Raw genomic sequence first — 26,158 nt, forward strand, 5'->3', positions numbered from 1 at the left:
ATCCCCACAGATCAGCTCCCCCCAACCTCCTTTTAAGTCCTGTTCTCTCAGCATAACAGAACAGTAAGGAGACCACAGGAATATGAAAACGTCTACTAAGTCCTCCTAGAAGCAAGAACATGGAATTCTAGCAAAAATGGAAAAAAATTCTTCTCTGAAAGAGTGGTCAGGCACTGGAATGGGCTGCCCAGGGAGGTGGTGGAGTCACCATCCCTGGAGGTGTTCAAGGAACATTTAAATGCTGTACTGAGGGATACAGTTTAGTGGGGAAATACAGGTACTAGGTGGATGGTTGGACTGGATAACCTTGGAAGTTTTTATCAGCCTTGGTGATTCTATGATTCAAAGGGCCCACAACAGCTCTAGAATTAACGCAGTAGAATTCTGTTGGTAAGGTGATGATAAGTAGAGCATTGAATTCAGAGACTCTCACAAAATCAGGACCACAGTTCTAATTTTTCCAGAGTAGTTGGTGGTAGAAAAACCCAGAAAAGTGAAATTCTTCCCTAAAAGGTAATAAGAGAACAGTGCTACTAAAGGATCAGCTCAGGTTGCTGGTGAAAACCAGTCCTCAAGAGGTATTTCACACACAGGCTGTGGGTCTTTTACTATAATCCTAGAAAGAGGTCTCATGCTCACTACCATTCTTCAGTTAGTCCCCACTGCACAGGAAAACAAAGCTATAAATATACAGAAGATGGAGCTTGGATATCATTTGAGTGACATTTGAGCAACATGCGAGATACTTGGGATACTGAAGAGAGACACACACAGTCAGAATGAACTACCTTGCCTCCAATAGGTGAACAAGAGAACAAGTGACTTCCTAGAAATGATTTCTGACTCCTCAGAAACGTTAAAAATCTCCCCATAAGGTCTTAAAAAAAAGAGAGAACAGAAAAAGAAAAAGAAAAAGAAAAAGAAAAGGAAAAAGAAAAAGAAAAAGAAAAAGAAAAAGAAAAAGAAAAAGAAAAAGAAAAAGAAAAAGAAAAAGAAAAAGAAAAAGAAAAAGAAAAAGAAAAAGAAAAAGAAAAAGAAAAAGAAAAAGAAAAAGAAAAAGAAAAAGAAAAAAGAAAAAAGAAAAAAGAAAAAAGAAGAGACTGGAGCTACCCACAGGAGATAACTGAAGCTATGAAGCTATCCTGGAGACAAGAACAAAGAACGTGCATTATCGCTGTCATCATACCACGAAAGCTTAAAAACAGCAGCAAGAGCAGGGACTTGTATGAAGACTTTGGGAGAGGCCAGAAGGGAAATGAGCACCATTCAGGGAGTGACTTGGGAGAAGAGATGGGAAGAGACAGGTTTATGTAATACTAAGAATACGGCTATTTCCCAGCGGCTGTGAAATCCACGTTTAGCACTTAAATCAATGGCCTTGTTTCCAATAGTAGCTTGCAGCAGTTCCTAAAAATCTCCTCCTCTTTGAATTGAGTACAATTTAGCATCAAAAAAAGCAGGCATTTATTTCATGTCCTAATTTAGACGTCCAGTTTCTAGACCTTTCCACACCTATTTTAGGACCCAGAAGAAACCTGAAACTTTTAACAATGTCTTCCCAGACCCATATGCTACTGCTGATGCCACAGAGGAAATACACATTGCTTCCTGTGATATTTTTTCCTTCCCTTCATCAACAGTAATTCACAACATAAAATAAGAAACTCAGAGATAAATACCAACTTCTCAGCTGTGACAAATTCAGATGATATTCCAAATATAAATGTCCTAGGTTTTATTTAAAACAACAGCAACAACAAAACAACAACAAACAAACAGAACCCAAATTGAGTTCTGGGTCAGCTCTTCCCTGGTGCTCAGGCAGGGTACAAATGCAAGGGTGTGGCTCATCTCTGAAATTAGCATCTGAAAAGCTATTTTTATAAGCATAACAGCGGTCAAGATAACATGGCTAACAACTCAGTTAGCTATTAGCTCTGTTTGAAAACAGATGGATGATTACTAGCTATGTACAATCAAAGCGCAATACTGAACCCTGACAGGTTAATACACAGAGTGCACGCCTTTCAAAACTTAAAAAACACTTGGTAAAATTTTTCTGAGCTGGAATTATGTTTCCTGCACAACTTCTTTTTTGCTATATAAATTCAGGACAAAGGAACTGCACTGACAAAAACAAAATGACAAGCTAAAACAAAAGACACGGGTCCCTCCCATTCTGCCCTGCCAAGCCGTAGCAGTCCCGATCTGCAGGCTAGAGTTTCCTTCAACCTTTGCCTCTGCAAACATGTTGAAATTAGCTTTTGAAGTGTACTAATGCACCAAAGGAAACTCCTGAAAGCTCAGCCAACTTTCTGACTACGTACAACTGGGTAATTAAGCACAGTGTGCCAAGGTATTGTCAAAAGGATCATAGGATAGTCTTCTTACCTTGGGTAAGCGTTTCCAAAAACCTGTCTTAATAGCTGCACCCGTGCCAGATAGCCTAACAGTGGGTATACAGTAATCATCTGGAACAGCAGAAATATTCTTGCAATAAAAGACATGATGTCGTTGCTGGGAAAGTTGTCTAGAAAATTCTAAGCAGAAGGAGAACGTTACATTTACCAACGGTGTCTCGATTACGTTTATGTGCTGATTTTTAATATCTGTGTTCAAGAAACAAAATGTTAAAAGCCAAGCAAGTCTACATGCCAGATCAACCCAGTAACATGAAAAATTCCTTTTCCCCTTTGAAAATGTTATGTAACCAAATACCTCCTATTTTTATCCTTTTTAAAAATTAAAGAGATGATGTCAATTTCAATGTTAAAAAATATTTTCTGCTTCCAGCATTCAAAAATAATTAAGCCTGTGGAGCAGCTACCTGACTGCTCAGACTAATGAATTCATGTGCCCTTATTACCTGTCATATCATGAAAAAAAGGTATTTATTCAGTAAAATTGGATCATTATCATAATAAAAACATTGCAAACACCTGAAAATCCGAACAGTATAAGACTTAGATTACATGGAAATATTTAAGTGGCTTTCTAGTATTAGGATAACTACAGAAAATAAACTGTAATAACAGCTGTTGTCATCTATTAACTGTTTTTTTTAATCCCATTAAGTTACTACAAATGTTTTTAAAAATATATTTCCTGGTTAAGCAGCAATTCCAGTTCTAACTAACCTAAAGTCAGAGGAAGCCTTTAAAAGCTGCTTTATTGCCAGCTACTGTGCAGGCAATGTGGATCTCTTTGCACAAAATGCATCACCACACACAATTCCTATCTTTCAATTAGTCAGGGGTGTGAGAATCAGCCTTGCCTATAGGCAGAGTTTAATAGCATTTACAGCAGGGCTATGTATTATCTGAAGAACTTTATTGGCAAGGCCCACCACAGTGCTATACTGCAAACCCATCCATAGCAAAGACTCATGTGAATACGCATGCATTTCCTTTTATGTTTTGTGGGGGTTGTTTTCTTTTTTTTCCCCTTAGAGTACTTGAAAGCAGCCCCAGTGAGCAGGATTTGTCCCTGCACACACAATTAAATGTAAACGTGATACTTTTCAGAAGTAAATAAACTAAATATTCAAGTCTGTGTTGCTCCCTTTGGTCTTTGCTTTCACAGAGGATTTATTTAATGTTTGTTTTTAGAGAACTACTGGCAACCAGACATGCATGCTAATGAGATAACAAAAGCATTACTCATCTGCTTGTGGTAGTGCCCATGAAGCATCAGCCAACTGACCAGAGTGAAGAACAGATGTGTGAATCATGAAGCAAGCAGCAGAAGCAGTTTTTTGATGATTTTTTTAAATAACTTAATTAAAGGTCAGGGATGACTGTGTAGAGCAGTAAAACATCTTACCTGTTCAATACATTCTTTGGATAGTGGCGGAGAAGGAAAAGATGCAAAAATTATCACTCCAACATACAGATATGTTAATCCCACCAGGAAGTAAGCAATGGAGAGGTCTCTCACCTAAGGAAAAATAAAACCTAATTTTGGCCAGCATTGACACAACGAAACAGGCAAAAGAAAAAAACTCAGTAGAAGATTTCTATTGCATTTGCTGCTGCTGCTTTTATAATTTATGTTTTTATTATTATTTTACTTTTTTTTTTTTACTATTTTTACTATCACTTATTACTGAATGCAGACTTCAAATCTCATCCTGGATCATACCAAAAAGTGCAAGATAATTCAAACTGGAGACTGACAAATATTACACATTTATCTAGATATGCAAAGTATACAAGAAAAAGATATTCCAATATAAGCAGCACGCTATTGCTGGGTGCACAAACCATTAGTTGTTAAAACACACAAACATAAAGCTCTCCTTCCTTACATTCACCTGTTGGTATCAAAGCCTTGGGGTGCGGAGATGGTTGTCAATGACAAAGCCTGTAAATGCCCTAATTGAGCACTGGAATACAAGGAGCAAATCTTCTCAAGTACTTCGTGAAATCACAGAATTCATGTGCACAGTGCAGCGACTTAATAGCAATGTACCTGACATTACCTTTGTCATTATCAACTCCTTGGTTTTTTGTTGTTTTTTTTTAGAAATACTTTTTTTCTTTTTTTTTTTTTTTTAAATTAATTAATGAATGATATTCTGTGTAAGCATACACTATGCTACAAGACAGTCATTACCTTACAGCAAACCATTTGCTCAGCTGCCGCTAATAATCAGCTTCTTAGAGGATTATCACTAATGTTTCAATATATAGCCCTATTTTCTTATGACTGAGAAGCAAATCTTATTAACTCAGGCACAGCACCAAATTATTAGGGCCATATGGCTTGCAGACCAGGATTCTATGGTAACCAGCCAGTTCACAGAGCACAGGCAAAGCTCACTCACATCTCTGCAAGGGAATGCTTCTCCGAGTGTTTCTTCACACTACTTCCTTGACAAAAGAAGTGTATCTTACACCTTTGAGGCATCTTCCAAATACAGGCAGCACCCAGTGAAAATACGCACATGGTTGATTACAATTGTCAAGAAAAGTTCCAAAGAAAACCAGCTCTCATGCTCATTTTGCCAGGTCAATGCTTTTTTTTTTGTCATCAGTTCAGAAGAAGCCAATGATCTTCACGATCAGACAACACAGTACTGGTAATGCAGACTCCACACTATGCCTAACAGTCCTTGTCCCCCTGACAGCTGCAACCTCTTTCTGTTGCTGGTCAGATATACACAGCTGGAAGATGATTCTGTAGCTTCTACCTCTTAAAGGCATGTTATCTGACAGAATTTGTTTAAAGTCGCTTTAAATTTGCTATTTTAAGTGTATTCCCCTCGCATTAAGGTAGCGCAGTAACTATCAGTTGCTATTTGTATTTGGCTTACATACAGTCTCTATGAACAAATGTCAAATTATTTTTGCTGCGACAAATACTTGCAGTTGTGGGGCCACGTGATCTGAAAACAAACACTTGCAAATTCATTCCCTCAACTACATTTGATTAAGGGTCACCAGCAGGTGTGCTGTTACCCGTCATTATATTAACTAGTTTCTTAACTAGTTTCTTAACTAGTTAATATTATTAAATTAAATTAACTAGTTATCCTAGAGTTTCTAAAGAGTGCTTGCTTTAATATAAACTAAAACTAAATCCTGTGATAATCTTTATAATGCAGTTTTATAGTGCATGATACAATACAGCCTTGACTCCAGGTGCTATCACAACCCTAACAGCATTGCAGGTTTTGATTTCTGTAAGCAAGAAGAAGTAATAGTGGCAATCAAAAAACAAATTTTATCTTTCCTCATATGCATCAACTGCACTGCAAATATCTGCTTCTGAGTAGGAAAAAGGGTTATCTTCGTACAGATGTGCATGTATGTGACCGGAACACCTTTTGATTACTATTCAGGAGACCTCAGTTCACTCTCTGAAGACCTTGACTACAAATACTGTTTAGACAGCATAATTACAGATAAAACTAAAGGACAAGTGGAGAGAGATAAAAGGATTACTTTTAAACAACAGAGCAATAATCGCATTTGTCTATTTTAAATTTAATATTAAGATCTTGATAGCTCTTTTCCCACTCAGGTGGAAGCTGCCTGGACATAAATGTAGTGATCCTTCCATCTAGAGTTTATAATCTAAAAATGAAGTGTAAAACAGATGGTTGAAAGAAAGAAATAAATGGGGATCAGAGAAGAAGGGAAGTATCACAGATAACAGGCAGGTCACAGTCCGTAAGGATTGACACCTTGCCACCTGCCAAGCCCTTCCTGAGTACACCTGAAATAACAAGCAGCTGCAGAGGTGAAAATTGGGCAATACTTCAGCTACAGTTATTGCTGACCAGGACTTTTTCTGGTCAAGACACACAGAACAATGCGTTAAAGTGTCTCTGGACTTAGAGAAAACTGGGGCTAAGGCTGGCAGCAGTCATGGAAGAGACACAGAAATTGGCTTCCTAAAAGAAGGATAAGTCTGATAGACCATGTGAAGCTAACATAAGGAGAGCTCTGATAGTACAAGACATTATGTTACAAGCCATGGATGAATACCCAGGCACAGGCTGGGTCCAGCACAGTGGAGGCTCTGTGGCTCCACAGGTATTTCTTCTCTGAAGATGAAAAGAGCAGGGAACTCTCAGGCCTTGTTTTCCCTGTCATGGGACTCGGGGAAAACAACTTATTTTTTCTTCAATATTGTACTGAAAGCTAGTTTGCAGTCAGTGTTAAGATAGACAATTCTGAATCATTGTGTACTAATGATTACTATATTAGAAACAGTAGCTTTTGACTGATGCATTTCAGATTGGTCACTTCTCAAAAGGCAGATGCTGCTTCTGGAAAACCTTAACTAGACTTTGATCTATAGCTTGAAAACAGACTTTACCTGTTCAAGTGATAACATATAAGAGGGTGACAAAAGTACTTCAATAAGATCCATAATGCTGTGCATAATCATGGCTGGAAAGAAAAACTGATGGTAGAGTATTATCAGTGGAAGCTCACTCTGTTCCTGAGGAATAAAGTGTTCCAATACTGCAGAAAACACACAGAACCCTCAGCTCTGTGCCTTCCACAGACACCATGTGGACAAGAAGTACTCTCCTGTTCCCAGCCTTTCCCTAGGTATGTCCACAAACAATTGTTAGGAGACAGCACTTGCACACAGAACATGTCCCCTAAGCATACCTGTAGCTCCTGCACTGGGCTTGTAAAAATATCTGGTTTGCTGAGAGAAGTTGCTCAGGGAACCAAATGAGAGAAATGAATCAGATTCAAAAACAAAGAAACCCAACAAGTAATCTTTCTTGGGTCTGTTAGTTCTATGTGCACTCAATTTCCAGACCTGTGCAGTTGCACAAGCGTACTGACACAAGAGGGAAACAGTGGGAGACAGGAGAAGGGAATATTTATCTGGGAGAACTACTCAACACAGAGCTGCAGATGAAAAACTATGCTCACAGGGCTTCTCTAGGCCGTGCTGCTGATACTTGACTTCACTGCTACTGTCACACTCACAGCACCGTATGGGAACAGCAGCTGGAGGAATCTTCCTCCTGTGTGTGTTTTAAACTTTGGGCAGTGATACATGCCTTTCACTAGAATGGAAACTACTATTGTTCTGGATTTCTGACTCCATAGAAGGCATGCTATTGTTTTTCTTACTCTTTTTCAACCTCTCCAAAGTAGTTCTTATGACTGCTAGTTTCAGCAAGTTGTACTTTTGCAGCTTGTCAAGTTCTTTGCCTTTTCACAGAACACCCATCATGTGACATGTAAAGAGCTTGGATCCATTCATTAAGCAGCAGTCTCCATTTGATCCCTGTGAGATGCTGAAATATGAATGCATCTTGATATGGATATACAGGAGGAAGTTACCTTCTATCCGTGACCAATCACAGAGGCTGAGATCTGTATACACACATAAACTTTCAACTTATTCCAGCAGAGAAGGGAAATAATTACAAAACAGTTCTATAGCAACATCAATACTTCATTAATATTTTCAAAGCACTTTGCAGACTTATGTGAAAACCTTTTATAGGGTTACAAACAGAAAGGAGCAAGGAAAACAATCCCTAGCTAAATGGAACTCCTAGGAGAACAACACACAGATTTGGCTTTCTATTATAAACCTTTCATGCTATAAGAAAAGGTGCTCCTTCTGATCAGTTTAAACACACTTCTGTGGTGCAAGACTATTGTTGAGGACTGATTATTGCTGAGATGCTGTGTCTAAGATCAAAATCCAACTTATATTCTAGGGAGGGTGCTCATACAACCTGATCCAAAAGCAGACAGCAGTTTCTTCCTCCTTAACACAGAAGGAGCAAGCTGGAGAATGTTTCAGGGGCTGCTTTTCACAGCTCTGACTGCTTCCTCCAATATAAATGTGAAAGGTAAAGCCACAGGGAAAGTCTTAAAGCAGCAAAGAGGAAGCAGACCTTCGCTACCTACAAAGCTGACTGCAGAAATGACAGTGCCATTAGAATGTGAAATCCATAGTTAAGAGAAATGTAACATTGCCCTCTTGTGTACTGTAAGATTTTCTAACAACTCATTGAGAATAATTTACCTATTTTCTTTATCCAGAGCACTGCTAACCTACTCTTTAGCTGTTAGATTTATCAGAAATGCCTGTAAAGTAAAAAAAAAGCCTTCCTAGAGAATTCAGGACTCCTTTTCATAGGGGTATCAACATCTTGGCTCACAGGGACTAAAAAATCTAACTATAAAGATCTATCAAAGCAAAGAGTCATTTCATCTCAATGCAGTGGTACATAACTTGCACTTCACCTGCATAATCAAATCAGACATACTAGTTTTTGATACATTTAATAATTAAAAATATTTTTATGTTATTGTAGCTAACTTTCTGGCCAAGATTTTAATGAAACTAGATAGGAACTGCAGAACACAAGTGAGAAAAAGAAATCAAACAAATGTATCTGAAACTCTCAACACTGTACCATGCTTACTCAGTTTTTAAGAATTGTGAAGTGAAGAAAGAATGCAGTTTCGTATGGATGAGCAGTACACAACAATGGTTAAAAGACCAGCCCAAAGGCTATGTATTACAGAAGCTCCCAGCTTTGAGGATTTGCTAAACAGGGTCAGGTTTCTCTACAAACCTTAACACAAAAGCCACTGAAGCAACTCTCAGAAGAGACATTAACTACTCAACATTATTGTTCAGGCCTCCACTAGAATCAGTTCTGTGCTTGAGATTCTCCTCTTTTTTATTGTAAAATCCTCTACTTTTCTACAGCATCCTTGCCAGTTTTTCTGCCTCTTCCATGTAATTTGGTCACTTAACACCAGCCTGACCACATATAATCCTGCGATATTCCTCAGGAGTTTCATCTGAATAAATTTGTTGTTCATCTGTTACTCATTGGTAGCCAGGATGTATAACTGGTTTCTTATCAGATCACAAAACCAATTTACATATTCTGAAGCTATTACAGTCTCTGGATCAATTTCAAGAGAAACAGACTGGAAAAAATAACAGTTGCATGGTAATTTAGTTACAAATCAGCAAAGCCTTGTGGAATTACTTACGTTGTTTTCTTGATTTTTGTTATTTTGAAGAAGAGTGATGACACAATTGTGGATGAAGAAGGCAAGTGTTAGAACCCCTGTGAGCTGAGGGAACAGAACTCTAAATTCTAAAGAAGGGGAGAAAAAGTGTTAGTAACTTGCTTCTGTGAAACAAACAGTGTCAATATGCAGGTGACATATAATATGGTAGAGTCTACTCACAAAAGCAAGAATGATCATGTTGAAAAGGGACAATCTGTCCTTAACCGTAGCCAGCACAAATATTTAATTAGGAAGTACAAAACGCATGAAGATGGCAGTTACTACATTACACAGCCTCCAGGAAAGTTTCTTGCATGACCCCAGCCACTAAAGTCTACCAGGTTAATTTAGGTTAAACATACAAGCCTTCCTGCTTCTCAACAGTGTGACTGCAGAGCATTTTTGAGGCAGGAATTGGTTCCACAGCAGCTGTAAATGTTCTGGTCTCCAGAAATGGAAATGAGAGGAAAGCTACTGTATGCTCTGTGAGTTACCTCAGTTTTGAAAATGATGAAGATTAGCAAGCTGGTTATGCTTCCGTAAGAAAACTGCCATATGCAAATGTTAGATACGCTACTTCAAAATCAGGGTATGGGCCCCTTCTCTAACCCCTTGTAGCATCTATGGTGCCTTTTTTTTTTCCACTCTTTAGCCTCCAGAATTTATCAATGCCATGACATGATTAAAGCACCATCTTTGTTGATATTACAAAAGGATATGTATACACTTGAGAGAGTTACAGGAATTGGAGATCCCAGAGCTAGCTCAGCTTCTGGAAAACATCCAGCAATATAGCAAAACACTCATCAGATGCTCAAAAACAGAACATGCAGAGCTCTATATAAGAATATCTACATCAGCTTTCTCTAAACTGCTATGAGGTGAGCAAGTTAAAAACACTTCAAGAAATTAACAAAAAGGGCACAACAAGGTTGACATAATATACCTTCCATATGGCTGGATTCACTGTATTTTCAGTACCTAACAAGCATGACATGCTACCAATAGATTCAGAGTGCAGGTTTTGGGCTTATTTTCCATCCAGTACTTTAATGTCCATAGTAAAAACTGAACAATCAGATTCAGAATTTCTCTCACCATTGTTTTCCCCATCACTACAACAACTTGCTGGGTACACCAGTTCTTACAAATGTAATGCTATTTATCAGAGGGACCAATTCAATTCAATATAGGACAATCTGATCTAGTGAGTGGCAACACTGCCTGTGACAGCAGAGATGGAACTGGATGGTCTTTAAAGGCCCTCCCAATCATCCCATGATTCTATGATAATATTAGAAGACATAACTCCTGTAAAGAGCAGGAAAAACCAGCTTAAGAACTGGCACCCATCTCTCTTTTGAAGTCTCCTAATCCAAGAAATTGATCTCTATAGACTATTCTCTTCGTTCAGTAGGATTGTTCATACAGACATAACATTTCACAGAGTGATTTATAATGTCCTGGTGAGAGCAGGGGAAAGCAAAACAACATTCACGAAATGAAAAAAAGATACCAGAAAGATAACAGCTGTTTGAAAGTGAAGACTCCTCAACCTCTAGATGCAATTTTAGACATCACTTCCTTACTCTGCTTACCTCACAAAGGTGTTAAGAGGTGAACAAGACATGAATTGTTTTAGAAAGTCTTAAGCCCTTCATACATATTTCATTACATTCTTAACTATCTTACCTGGTACAAAAAATTCGTTCTCTGTAAACCAGTTGAATTCTAAGTGGATTCCCAGGTGAGCAGCCTTTACAGTAACCAAGAGAACTAAGTAGATAACTGAAACCGAACCTACAAAAGACCAAACAAATAGCAAGAGGCAATAGAAAGTATTTTTGCTTTGCTTTTCTTTGATCCATCCAACCAGTTACCAGTAGCTGAAATTTTCAGGTGATACTCACTCTTAAAAACACAGAATAGTTTTAAATTTTCTTTTTGTTTCTTTCTTTTTTTATTTTTATTTTTTATTTTTTTTAAATATGTCAGAGAGAAAGAGCAATGCACTTGCACTGAATGCACACATTAAGCACGTTCAACATTCTCCATATGCTGCACTAGTCATGGTGAACCAGCAGTCCCTCATGCTGGCTAGGTAGGGAAAGCTCCAGATGATTACAAATGGATCCTAGATTCAACTATCAGGATTCTAATCTGACTTGAGACATAGCTGGCCACAGACAGCACAGCTATCTCAACGTCCATTCATTCAGTCCTTGACTGAATAGCCCAGTGAGAGATGAATTAATGCTTACTACAGTTGTCAACTTTATACTGGGAGATAAAAGTTTGATAACAATGTCTGATAACTACTGCTTTAAAAAATGTCATGATCATAACCTTGGAGAATAACCTTTGGTGATAATGCAGGATTTGAACTCCGACTCATTGGTCCAAAGTCATTCAGCAAAAATCTGCACTCTAAAGGATTATGAATAAAATTAAAGTTTACACAAATGCCTTGCTGTGTCTGCCTGTGAGACAGAGTATGAACATGGCTTCTGTCACTTAGAAGAGAGGGGAAGAAGAATAATGACTACTCAAAAATTTAAGGAAACACTGCACCAGTAATTAAGGCTATTTTGATGCAATCTCCAGGTCAATAATACTGTATTATTGCCAAGGCTACAAGATAAGTTCCAAAAATACAGTCAAAGACTAAGAAGATAAAAGGTTCTGTTCTTTAGGATCTACTTAACAGTTAAAACTCTCTGTAGTTTCCTCTCAATTCAGGTTTCCATAAGCATGAAGATTAGCAAGAGTTTTCTACCAAGATTCATTTTAGCATATGAAAAATAGCTTTTCCAATTCCTGCCTGAAAAACTTACAAGATTTACAGAAGCTAAAGCATCTTTGAACACCTGCATTAAATAATAGTCAATTGGAATTACGAGAAAATTCATTCTTAACCCTCAACTTGATATTGTATATAAACCTCCTACTTCTCAGAAAGAAGCTCTATTACCTACTCAATTTTCTATATTGTATCTCCATTTATTAGACCAGCAATAGCAGCTACAAGCTCTAATTCACTGTCACACTGGCTAAATAAGGTCCTCGGTTCCCTGCCTGTTATGTTCTTTACAATACAATTCCATTTTTTCACATAGTTCTGTGTTTTCCTCTTGTTTCTTTTCTCCCTTCTCTTCAGCATGGGCTCCAACGCAATGCCTTCCAACATCAAGAAAAGTAACTGCCCACACTATCACTAACACACTTTATCTACTCTACCATTCCCAACTGCTCTGTTCTTCTATCTCAATGCACAAAAGCAAGGAGAAGTCACAGTTTTTGTCTTTGTAGTACAGAACATGCCAGAAGCTGAGCTGAAGCAAAGCATGGCAGCAGGTTACAAGGAGTGACTGTGAATTAATACATTGATTAGTGTCAAATTACTTCAGGTTTGTAGTAATCACTCTTTGGAAATAACTGCCTGTTGAAATACCAGATAAGGGTTGGGCCAAAGTAGTACATATCAAACACTGCACTGCAGTGTGTACCACAGTTTGGGAAAATCCATTGCAAATACAACTGAACTTATACAGGGAGTATATCAAGGGAGCAAAGGAAAAAAGAATTATTTCCTACTAACCACAAGGCTCAAGCAAAGCAGAGCGGAAAGTCTGCAGGTGATTAACAAACTAACCTATGAAATGCCCAAGATATGATACTGCTGCCAAACTACTCACTGGAGTAGCTTTCAGTGTTTTCTATATCCTTCAACCACAATAAATCAATTCTTTAGTAGTACTTGTTACCTACCCAGGACATTAAATTTCGCAAAGAAGGATGGAGACTTCAGATTTAGGAGGGGCAGAAGAACAGCAACCAAGTAAAATGGTACTGTTTGTGACTTGCTCCACCACTCTTCGAAGAGCTGAAAACCTGTACTGTTGCCAGAAGAGAACATCACACTCTGGTTCTGTGGCGGGTGACCAGTAGCAGCATTTGGACAAATGACTGGAAAGGAAAATAAAAATATACCCAGATGAAAAGAATTTCACTTGCACATAATTTTCGTTGCTAAGATCCCATAATTTCTGGATCATGCTTTACATCTAGGAAGAAGAACCAAAAGCAACGTTAAGCAGCTCAGGTCTTACTTTCTGTTTGTTATCAGCACTTCAATGCTACAGTTTCCCTGCTATGCACCTTGTACTATATGCTGAGCACAACAGAGACACTCACTTGTTTGCAGCCTGAGTTTTGGCACAGTCTCCGGGGTGACTGCAGCTATATCCTGAGCCTACACACATCTGCCTGAATTCAGCCAGAACAGCAAACCTCTACATTTGACTTCATCCTTAGCATTGTGATCTGTCTTGCACCTTTAATGTCATATTAACAAATGCAAACACATCTGTCTACAAAAGAACCTGCACTAATGCACGTTGCCTGGGAACACACAAACAGCTTGACGAGAAAGCTATGATGACCAGTGACAGGTCTAAAACTCTCGTACCAAAGCAAACAGACTCTCATCTTGGTGCAACATCAGGTTGCAAGTATGTCACTTCCAGACAACAGAAGCAATATAAGAAATATACCCATAATTCTGTGAAAAGAGAATGTCAAATTCCTGTTACACGGTAACACCTGAACAGCACCTCAACAAGTGACTGGAACAAAACCAACCAAGCATAAAAGATCCTGTGGTGGAAATATACCTCTTCACTTCTGGTTAATATTTCTTTCTAATGCATGTCTAAAAAGTTACATGTTGAAATACAAACCTGTCTTACAGTTCTCATTATTTCTCCTTTCCAGCCTTGGCATCCCACGGTACTTTATAGCCTGTCTCCTACACTGCCTTCATGAATATTTTGTTACAAAGGCAGAAGTGTATGAAGTGTTCTATCAAGTTTTTTGAGACCCTTATGTTGCTTCCAGTATTCCTACTTTCATTTCATTACTTATAAGAGGATTGCTTCACAGACCTCAAAAAGTGCATTTGTTTTCTGTGATCTCCTTGCTATCACCACATACCATGCCAAGAGACATCTGACTATCCAGCAGTGCTTAGTTCTGTGCAGACCCTAGAATGAATCTTCCAGTAAGTGGAGGATGCTGTGGAATAGTGGAATATGTTTTTTGCTAACTTTGTCTTTAAGTTACATCTGCTGCTGCCAGAGAATGGGATGAAACAGGAGGAGCAGGAGAGACCACAAGAGAAAACACAGCAGCAGATTCTAAATCCTTGCTGATAAGGACTTATGGAGAAACAGAGTTAAGAGCTAGCTCAAATGCAAATCAACTGGTTTTCAGATTCATTTCTTAATTCCCTTGCCTGACTCCAAATAGCTGCTCTCCAGAAACACTACTACAGCTGGTGTGACACAGCTGCATGGCTGGTTCTGAAGTATTTCCCCACCCCTGTAAGAGCTTAGAATAAAGAAAACTTTCTGCTTCATAAAATAGAACTACACTATTAAATAAAGCATTACATAAATACAACATTAAATAAATCCTGCAGAGTTACTGAGGAGCAAGGATGCCCAAGCCAAGAATTTCCAACAGAAAACACACTTGCTGTGCCTCAGTTTCAGGGTGCAGAAGTTAAGTTTCCTTAAGGAAATTCCTCATCACACAACTGTTAAGTGATCCAACATTCGTGGCTTTTAGGAGTACCTAGATGGGTATACACTAACTTGCAATTTGTTTCTCAAGCCTTGCTCTGCTCCTCCCCCACCGTTTCATTTTAAATCATTAATCTTTCCAAGTGCGGTTAACTGTAGAAGAAGCACCAGACAGAAAACATTAGCTTTCTAGAAACACAGTCAGAACTTAGTTTATACATTTTATAATTGAAACGTGTTAAAATCTATGCATGAAAACTGCCTTGAACTTCCCTTCTTTCCAAACTAGTAAGTGCTTCTTACCTTTGTTACTTCCATTAGTTCCTGGAACAATATCTGTTACATTGATATCATGAACAAAGTCTGAAAAGAAAAAAATAAAACCGTATTAACAATGTTCTGATCCTTCTATTAGGCTTTTATCTGCTCACTTAACAAAAATGTTAAAGAAACATTTAGAAAAAATAACATCAGAGCTGCAATATGCAATTAGCGCTCCTCACCAACCTCAGATGGGTATTGCAAGGACCACTGCACCACTTTGTTCTCAGCAGCCCCCTCCATCTATGAAGTACCCAAGCACACCCTTTCAGCTGCTTATTCCTATTCCCCCAGCACACTTCCACCTGTCACAGATCCTAGTCTGCAGTGTTGCATAGCAGATTAATGAGGAGACACATCTCAAAAATTCTCTTTTGGGACGGGGGAGAAAAAAAACAACAAATAAAAGGTGTACTCAACCATAACCCTAATCCATACAATATTATATAGAAAAAGCTTTCCCTACTCATTTTTTCTAATCCCTTTTCAACGCCAGAAGGATGGGTTTTGTGTTTTTATTTATTTTTCCATTTTGTTCTTTAAATAAGGTCATGTCAGGAAAATAGTTTAAGTCTCAGTGTCATCTCTCATAATATTTTATTTCATAATTCCTTATAATTCCTTCAGAGACTGAAGGAACTGGGGCTGTTTAGTCTGGGGAAGAGGAGGCTGAGGGGAGACCTTATTGCTCTCTTCCAGTATCTGAAAGGTGCTTACAGTGAGAGCGGGGCAAGTCTCTTCTCACTGGTGACAGGTGACAGGACAAGGGGAGATGGCCTCAAGTTGTGCCAGGGTTAAGTTTAGGTTAGATATCAGGAAATCTTCTTTACAGAAAGGGTAGTTAAGCACTGGAATAGGTTCCCCATGTAGGTGATTTAGTCACCATCCCTGGATGTGTTTGAACACCATTTGGATGTGATGATCATGGGCATGATTTAGCAGAAGGCTGCTAGGGTAGAATGGTTAGGTTGTGGTTGGACTCGATGTTGTTTAACATCTTTCCCAACCTGCGCAATTCTATGATTCTGTGATTCCTATGTGGAGATCTTTTTCAGTAACCTGGATCATTTTGAATAGTTTCATCAGCACAAGCAAGGAGGGGGTGAACATATAAACTGGAAAGAAACAAGTCAGGATTGAGTTTGGATTTTTTTTTTTAAAGCCCAACAACGAAAGCACATTTTTGAAACTACACCAAGAAGCCTGTACTCACTTGCAAGTCAGACAGCTGGTACTTTGTCATTTATTAAAAACACATATTGAGAAACTGGCTTTGAAAACATGTAAGTGACTATGCCCATAAATCCACACTTACTTATTCTCATTTGACTTTTCACAGAAAGTAACAAAATCAAGATTAATAAATGGGACAATCCTTTCTGAGTATATACCAAATTCATGATCTTTATGCAAGATGGCTGTTTAAATTAACTAAAGATTAATACTTACTGTATATAAACTTTCCTGTGTTGAACAGAAAGTTGGACATAAGTACCCAATAAACAACCATGGCTCCAACAAGAGATACCATAGAAAATAAGAGGCTTGACCATTGACCAAAAGATCCAAAATAATACTTGCAAACATCTGGAAATTCCCAGTTTGACGTATCTGTTAAAGCTGAAGAAGATTAGAAGTAAATAAACAAACAAACAAAACAGAAATCTAAACAAAATGTTAAATTATAGAAAGACTAGTTGATTTTTTCAGAATTTTTACACAAATTCATAGGGTTTCCAAGGGCTAAGAAGATTGCTATTAAATTTTAAGTACAACATTCATAGTGCTGTTCTTCAAACAGGTTATGATGTTAATGTTGCTTGTTCCACACAGGGAGACTAAAGAACTAAAGGCTTGAGGAACTGCAGCAATCCTGAAGTTACTTCAAGTACCTTCAGAAGCACTGGCACTAAGGAAGTGGGGCCAAAAAAAATGCACACTTGCATTTGCTGCTAAGCCTTTCTGCAGAAGTTACAGCAGAATATACCTGACCATGAACTGGTTGGTCTTCAGCAGTATTTGGAAATAACCTGTCACAGGCTGGAGCAGTAAGACTTAACTGGCTTTACTTGAACAAGTAAGTTGGTAGTTTATGTGTTAAAGAACAAGAGATATGAGTTTTGAACAATAAAAGAACGCACAAAGCAGATATACCATCAGTGATGCAAGCATACATAAATTGCATCCAACACAGACTGCAGAGCACATAAATGCCTTTAGTTGTGCATATTTCAGAGACAGCAGAACTGTAGCTCTCAGACAGCTAAATGACAACAAGAACCTTATTCCTTTCCAACTGGAAGCAATTATTTTTTACATACAAACATTTTAGTAGTATAGGCATACAACAAACTATCAGAACTCCGTATTTCACACTTTCGTGGAAATATTTGCATTATGAAGCTTACGTATCATTTTCCGTGATTTCACAACTCTGTAACAGCAATAAAGTGTCAAAATGCCCATCAGTATGATGAGAATGATTCCAGAAGTAAATCCTGCCTGTTTAGAGGGAAAAAAGAAAATACAATATGTACCAATAGCACTGCAGAAAGATGAAGAGCAAGCCATGTTGCCAAAAACATTTTCAGGAGCATATATTTTTCATATTTTTACCTGTTTTATTCCCCATGGGATACTTAATATAGATGTACCCATCATTGTGTTCCATATCATAAATCTAGGAAGAAAAGTTAAAAAGTCAGTGAATGGTTTTTGAAAGACTCTTATTCCATACTACTTTCTTAGATAAAATATGAAACATTAAAAAATAATTCATTTTATGGCTACTGTATGAGAAGGTGCTTAACATACATTGTCACTATACTGGAGTTTTTACCATGGCCATCTGTGCAACTGTCAACTTTAAAAGCAGTTCCTAATGGACTATATACATAGATTTCATCAGGAGCTGGAAGTACGTGATCAGGAGCAATCTAGCAAAAGAATAAAAAGGAATAATTACTAGTAGCATCAAAATAAATATTACCCCAAATTCAGCAAGTCAACTGCTGTAAAACAAAATCTTTCCAGGAAAAGTACATTTTAAAAGAAAAAAAGAAGGTGGAGCATGATTTTTTCATTTTTTGGGGGTGGGGGCATTAAAAACTGTTATTTGGATTCTTAGCTAAGCAGTAGAAAAACAGATTTTCATCTCAAAAAGACTGGTAACATACAGAGCTCAATCATACAGACACAGCTCAATCACCACAACTGATCCATGCTTAAATCCTCCTTACAGAGGACAGCAAGGAGAACACCTATTCAGGCAGCCTGGACCATTCTTCCAAAATTAAAACTGTATTTTTTTCTTAGATGGTAAAGACAGAAGGATTTGATCTTGACTTGTGCTAACAGGAAACTTTGTTAAGGTTACTAGATAAAGTTACTAGATATCTACTTCAAAGCCAAACTACAGATTAATTTCCCCCCTACCATTGTTCGTACATCTTTTATATACCTAGGCTGTGGAAGACCCAACATTCAGTTCATCTGGCCCTGTCTTTGTCTCACCAATGCCTTGTCTGAAGGAGATGTGAGCCTGCTATAGTAATGAATCCGCTTATTCATCGCTGAAGCTTCGTCAGAGACTCTTTGCATGTCATCATTGGCGCTGACTATGTTTGTAGGCTCCACATGAAATGGTCTAAAGGAGGGGAATGAAAAATGAAAAGAAAGGAAAATGTTTAGCAATCCTGTACCATAAGAGGTAACATAATTCAGAGAACAGCTTAGAATCACTCAAGCCACATCTGTCATTCACTGACAAAAAAAAGTGCTGTGAGTGAAACCATCAAATCTTCATATAATCTACATTGCTCAGATTCTGCACAGCAACCTAACATCAAAATTCAGACCTAATATCCTGTTTATTAGCTCTCAGCAATGAATCACATCAGAAATATAATGTTAATGAGTTTGGCCAAGCATATTAGCATTTGTAACGTGTGTTGCCAGAACTAGCAATGAGGAACAGAGCTAGAAACAGAAGGTGTGAGTAAGGCAGGAACAGAAAGAAGGCAGAGGAAAAGAGGAATGAGCAGAGGTAATGAGAACAAGTCAAAAAAAATGGCTGGGAACTAATAATCTAGCCAAAAACACTGCATAAAATTGTGTTTAATGCAGATGGAACCAAGCCCAAATAAGTAAATGTGATACTTTTAAGCCAAAGAAACCAGGACTAGATTTTGCCACTGAACAGTAGATGTTCACTTTCAATTCTGAATCACCTTCAGATTTCCTTTCAAATTTAGGCTAATTACATAGAACAAGATTCCCAATAACAGACACCCCACAGTTCAGACATACCCTCTTAAAAACAGAAATACAGCAGGAAGGTGGCCTCCCTTTCCCTCTTCTCCAGTAATACAGATACTGCAGGTATGGTCACGGCCACTGCAGAAGAATGCAGCCACCCCCACCAAAGTTTTCTCTATGTGTACCTACACATGGAGCAAGCAGAGTGACAGCTGTAGTTTTTCCCGCTCCTGATGCTACAATACAAATCTCTAGCAGAGATTTTGACATGTTTAAGGCCAACAACTAAATCAGCAATAAATCCATGCCATTTTTACTGTAATACAACCACGGTCTATTTGAATGGCATTCTCAGTACACCTTTGTGGTTCACACCTACAAAGAAAGGAAACCCCTCCTGCCACAGCTCTCAGAAACAAAGGTTTCACTCTTATCTCATGTGAGTCATTAAGCATTTGCTTCCCTTTTATCTGGAGGAAAGAAAAGGAATATTGCAGTGAAGGCAGCTGTGATACCTTTGAAGAGATTCTGCTAAGTCTTTGAGTTTTAGCATGGCCTCATTCCCGAATGCTAAACAGGCACAGCAGTTATGAATATTTGTAGGAAATATATAAACCAGTAGAGAAACATCTAAACAATCAGAGAAAACTATCACTTCTTTCCAAGTTAATCATTCTTTCCTTCATCTTAAGAGATCGTTACTTATATCTTCCTTCACTACAGAAAGAATTGCTTACACTTGCTAAACCATTTCACATACACCACAATGAAAAATATTTCATTAGAAGAGCTGTAAAATAAAGTTTGATGCATTGAAAAAAGGAAACGTAGTATTTTGGAATGCCTCCTAAAATGAACTTTTTTTTTTTTTTTTTTTAATTATTACTAAAACACAAAATATAACTGAAAGCATGCTTTGCAAATTATACGGCTGCTGCATAGAGCTAAGAGCTTCATGAGGACTACTCTATCCCCATGTCAAGTTAATGTTATTAATACATCCCCTAAATCTTCCTTTGTTGGTATGAAGTAAGTTACACTGAGACAAAGTCCACATTCTGCTTTAAAGCAGACATATCTACAGCAAAGACTTCTTTCAGCACAGTGTTCAACAACTGCTGACATGGCCAACAAAGGGAATTATTCCAGACTGGGATACACTGGTAGATTATTTTCCAGGCAACTGAAGTTAAAGCCAATGATTATCTTAAAGGCAAAACAACAGCACACATGAATACAACATCCTATTTTATGGGGAAAGCAGTAGTGGTGGTTTTTGATCAAGTGAGTATTAAGAAAAAAAAAAAAAGTGATGTACAGCAGAAATGTATCTTTTAGTAAGTAGGGAATTCTTTAAACAAAGAAATTTCATTTTCTCCAGGATTTTGAGCATAGACTGGATTGAATAAGCAATATAACACTATACTATAAAACAGAATAGAATGATTTAGAATCAAATATATGGTTGCTGGAAACAAACAAACAAAATAACTCCAAGGAAATATTGTGTTTGCTTTCTGCCTGGAGGAGTACATGTTTAATGCAGACAGTACTTGGGTGATTTCCCTTGCCATTCCCTTCTGGTGTACATCTGTTGAGACTGATAATGATCTAAAGTAGTAATTGATGTTTTTTCCCCCTCAGAATACCAGTGTATGGAACTCCAGTATTGAGCAAGTGACTGTGATAAGACAGACTGATCCCTTGTCAGTTCTACAGTTGCTACAAGTCTCCCTGAAAACATTTGCAAGTTAGGTGGGCAGACTGGGATATAATCTTCCTCTTTGATCTCCTTGGGCGTAGGTAGCCCTCTTCTTTAGGATCAAGGCCATTACCCAGCCCCTTGTCAGATCAAAGACTGGCTGCAGGGCAAAATCAGGCATGTCCAAGAAGCTCTCAAGAGAGTACTTCAAGATCTTCAAAGCCCAAAGTAGGAGTCATTTTGGGCTGCATTTTGGCAAACACTTTCTTAGGGACCTTAAGCATAGTAGCCAAGCACCAAGTACATACAAGCATCTGCAGCTGCAACAGATCCATAGAAAACTTCCTGATTTATGTAAGCAACCTCACCGTATCACTCGTGGCAAAATGAATATGAAAAGGATGCAGGACAATGTGAACCGCAGGAAGGGGAGAAGTTACATGACTAAAGACTGTGAATATTCATGCAGAACAGTACAGACAATTACTATGCACTGAGATAGATGACAGTATCCACAAATGTGTTATATCCACACCAACAAACACAGTTACGTCTTGTATTTCAATTACCAGCATGAAAAACAGTGTTCTTTTTAGCAGGACAAACACACCAGCAAAACACAGCTGTTTTCCACAATAGAGTGAGTAGAGACTACATGCAGGATCCCATGGCAGGAGGTCCATACCTCCCACACATTAGCCCCTGCACATGCACTTCAGAAACCATTCCCCACAAACCTGTAATTATGCTCATCTACGACTTATTTCTCTCACAAAGAATACAGTTAATGAAAATCTAATGCCTGTCTATGAAAAGAGAGGAGAGGGATCTTGTCCAAACTTCCTCACTTTATGAAATTGGGTAGCAAAGGAAATGAAAAGAGATGCTCATTATTAGAGGTGTTTCCAAGTATAATGCTGTGCAAACCTCAAATGTTGTATTTGGAAGGTTGGGGAAAGAACAGAATAAGTAATTTTGTTTCACAAACTACACATAATCTCACAGCTGCTAGCACCTGTAAGGTGACATCTCATTTCTGGATGTTTTCAGAAATGCACTATATTTTGCAGAGCAGTGGAGCAGTACAGCAAATACCTACCTTACTTTTTGACCGAAATATTTTTAAATAGCAAACAACTGCTTCTGGACACCTGGTTAAAAGGTAGTTTTTGGAGAACTAAGCCCTTACAATGTAATTTTTTTATACCATTTGAATGTGTTTTAGATCCACGTTATGGTCTTAATAACTTTTCATAACTGAATAATAGGAATAGCACAATTTATTTCTTGCCCTCCAAAAAGACCACAAGAAGCTTATTACACAGATTTCTTCAACAAACCCCACATCTGTTAGCTTCTTTTTCGGGAGTTTGAAAGGATTATTGTACAGAAAAAAAAACAGTAAATTCCTTTTGCCTTTTTACTGAGTGACCAAATTATTAAAGGATCACTGTATAGTGCACAGAAGAAACTAAGAAATGAAACTGCTTCATTGTCATGGAAATTAAAGTAAGGTGCAAAAGTCATACAAAAAACTATAGATATAGATATTGACCATGAATTCATAGGTTGCAGTTTCTTCCATCTATCTGCATAAGATCACTGCAGATGTTATTGTACTTACCTTGAGGAAACTAGTTCCAAACAATTCCATGACTTGATTTCTACCATCTAAGCAGTCTGAATTTTAAGTCATATGCTTATGGTCTTTATTCTCTTGGCAACTTAACCTTTTCCCATATTCATATTTACCACTGTAATTATAATGACAAGTGCGTGACCACACAACTATCTTAAAATACTTGTTGGAAGAAGAACCACAATAATCCTTTGGGGGATTCATACTGGTTTAGCAAATAAAAAAACACAAGCTTTGCCATACCACATTTTCAAGCACCTTCCCTCTACTTTGTTAAAGGTAAAGATATTCTAGATGTCTTGTTAGGGAGTAGTAAGATGAGGAATTAGTAGATATATTAGTGACATAATTTGGGGGGTTGGACTGGATGATCTCTAGAGGTCCCTTCCAACCCCTACAATTCTGCGATTCTGTGACATAGAAAAACGAAAACGAAGCAATGAAATAAAAAGTTAATGTGGATTTGGAGAACTAAAAGCATGAATGCAGAAACTGTAGCTGCTGTGCAGGTCAGCCTTAACCATTATCTGATTTTTTTTTTAAGTTAAGAGAAATCTTAAAATGAAAAGGAAATTCTTTTGCATGAGAAAAGCTTATCTGACTGCCACCTACAGACACAGTTTAATTTGTAACTGTTTAATTCCACCTACTGATCTTTCCTACATTGTAAAAGAACATTATGGAACTTCAAAAGGAACTGGGGGGGGGGGGGGGAGGGAAGGGGAATAAGGGTGAAACACAGAGGGCTTGATCTTCCCTTAAAAGGGGCGCTGTTTTTCATATGCAAAACAATACACTGACAAAAAGTATGTTTAAAGAGCATTTAGAAGAAAAAAACCTGCTATCCCTTGAGTACAATAAGCATCAACCAGCCATTATAATGACAGCCTGGCTTTCAAAGGGCCCTACAAAACAGGAAAACAAACCTAACAGAGTGCAAGAAATTCAGGTCATTGTGAAGAACTCCCTTTGAGAATGTTAAAAGTAGCTCTGTATTTTGCCCAAAATACCAGGAGAATACTAGATAAAGTAATTTACAATTCTATTAAGAAAAGCAATTTGTTCTTTGTTCTTATGTAAACAATGAAAAACATGCCTTTCAAAAATCCCAAATCCTCCAAGCTTTAATGAAAACCAAGTAATTATGTAAGTGCAATCAAAACCCAAAGCCCCAGAAAAGGAGCAGAACAGTATTAAAAAAGGACAAAATAAATTTTAAAAGATTACACAGAACACTCCGATAGTGATCTCAAAGCTTAATAGGGACTCTGAACATTTGTGGTAAGTGATCACACATGTACATCCCATTACAGTTTCTGAACAGTGAGTTAAAAAAGGAGCAGCTAAGCAGAGCACATCATGTACTATTTGACCTTTTCAGATGACAAACCCCTCTCCCTTCAGCTACATCTCCCTGAAGATCAAAAGAGCAAGCCCTTCCAGTCACTCTTCCAAGACTACAAAGTCCCCAGTATTGCTCTGACCATGTCAAGGCGAACTCTGATGGCCCGCTTCTTCCTCATTCCTTGTTCTAAAGATCATAGAATCATAGCATCATTAAGGTTGAAAAGACTTCAAAGGCCATCTAGTCTGTTCATCTACCACCAGTGCTGCCCACTGCACTGTGACCATTAAGCAGGACACCTACATGTTTCTTGAACACCAGGGATAGTGATTCCACAGCTTCTCTGGGCAGCCTGTTACAATGCCCAATCACTCCAATCACTCTGAAATTTGTGCTACACCTTCCAATACGTAAAGATGGGGGTTCAACCTTGTTTGGCACCACAATGATTTCCAGGCCTTTCTGATATCCCAGGTCTGATGCCCCTTGTCTTTGTGCCTCTGTGTGCTTGGAAGACAAAAGACTAGGATGTTCTAAATGGAAGAAAGAACTTAAGGGTGAAGCAGTAAGGACAAAGAGAATGGATATGCGAAGCTGGAGATTGTGGAGGTGGAAACACAATCCAAGAACAATCACTGCTTTTGGAGAGAGAACTAAACACCATGTGTGTTATAACATTTTATGAAGTTGAATAATCAAATTTAAGAAGTCACATGTAAAATGAAAAGCACGATAAGGAATGAATACCTAACTTCACTTCTGAAAAGTGGATCTTGGCTTTTCGATATATCACAGAGGGGCAAACTTCTCCCATTACTTCTTGAAACTCACTGCTCCTCCAACACAATGCATGCAGTCTTCAGCACAAAGAGCTCCCCAAAACCTCTATAAAAATTAGCAGTCTTTCTGTGTTAGAGGAACCACGAGGGGCTCAGCCCCTCCACAGGAATAAGATGAAGTAAAAATGTAGTTTGCACGACCCCTTTTTCCACCTACACCGTCTTCTAATCTTTATATACACTGTCCTGTGCAGACCCACACCTGTCTTCCATTGTTCCTCTGTGCTAACTCCTACCTTTGTCTTCCCTCCATCTTCCTTCCCTTTCCCTCACACAGATGAGAAGCTGTTTAGTCCTGGCTAACATACGTATAACCTCAAGGCTTTCTAAAGCTACAGGTCCAGGCTGAGACAGCAGGAATTTACTAACCTCGAGAACTCTTGCTGAAGGGGCCGTAAATAAAAGGAGTTTGAGTACAACAGTGCCACCTTCAGTTTCTACAGGAAGCCTGCAAGCCTGAAATAGGATGATTGATGGAAATAGAAATAAAAAATAAATAAAATGAGGCAAAGGAGTAAAACCATTGTCCTAAAGCATAGGGCTATTCCCTTTTGTAAAAAAGTGGAGCTGCTGTCTCCAGCTAACACAAGAAGGGCAGTTCTTATTCTGATCTTAGTTTTGATTTAACAACAAACAACAGCTCACAAAATCTTAACTTCAATAACAGAGGAATCCTCCCACTCTGAGCTCCTTTGAGGAACTGAGGTGTTAAATTGTAGGAAAATATTACTAGATGTAAGAAAATTATTGCTTAGCTTGATAAATATTATTTTTGCAGACAAAGCAAAAAAAAAAAAAACACAAAAAAACTGCTCTTTTTCATATCTGCTCAGTCTAGAAAAAAACAATCCAAAAAACACTATAGCTTTCCTAAAGACAAAATATTTCCTCATTATGAACTAATAACATATTCTTCCCTGTATCACCTTCAGAATGCACACACAGCCATTCG

At 38.1% G+C, this 26,158-nt stretch overlaps 1 protein-coding gene across 7 annotated transcripts in view; it reads right to left on the reverse strand.

The window, feature by feature from the left end:
• Positions 1-26,158, reverse strand: part of SLC38A9 (solute carrier family 38 member 9) — a 39,241-nt gene that overhangs the window by 6,796 nt on the left and 6,287 nt on the right. For 3 of the 7 annotated variants that reach the window (XM_015848728.3, XM_015848730.3, XM_015848729.3), the window contains exons 3-13: positions 18,938-19,070; positions 18,239-18,360; positions 18,041-18,104; positions 17,833-17,926; positions 16,874-17,044; positions 15,407-15,466; positions 13,290-13,487; positions 11,214-11,321; positions 9,501-9,607; positions 3,823-3,936; positions 2,392-2,540 (exon numbers count right to left, since the gene is read on the reverse strand). In XM_015848728.3, the coding sequence (XP_015704214.1) occupies positions 2,392-2,540; positions 3,823-3,936; positions 9,501-9,607; positions 11,214-11,321; positions 13,290-13,487; positions 15,407-15,466; positions 16,874-17,044; positions 17,833-17,926; positions 18,041-18,104; positions 18,239-18,360; positions 18,938-19,070 (1,320 nt within the window). Of the gene's footprint in view, positions 1-2,391; positions 2,541-3,822; positions 3,937-9,500; positions 9,608-11,213; positions 11,322-13,289; positions 13,488-15,406; positions 15,467-16,873; positions 17,045-17,832; positions 17,927-18,040; positions 18,105-18,238; positions 18,361-18,884; positions 19,071-19,732; positions 19,867-26,158 lie in introns of all 7 variants that reach the window. The other 4 variants (XM_085528455.1, XM_085528453.1, XM_085528454.1 and 1 more) reach the window with 4 other exon arrangements.

This window comes from Coturnix japonica, chromosome Z (assembly GCF_054131305.1).
Source record: "Coturnix japonica strain WE chromosome Z, WE-NBRP24, whole genome shotgun sequence".
Classification (NCBI taxonomy): Eukaryota; Metazoa; Chordata; class Aves; order Galliformes; family Phasianidae; genus Coturnix; species Coturnix japonica.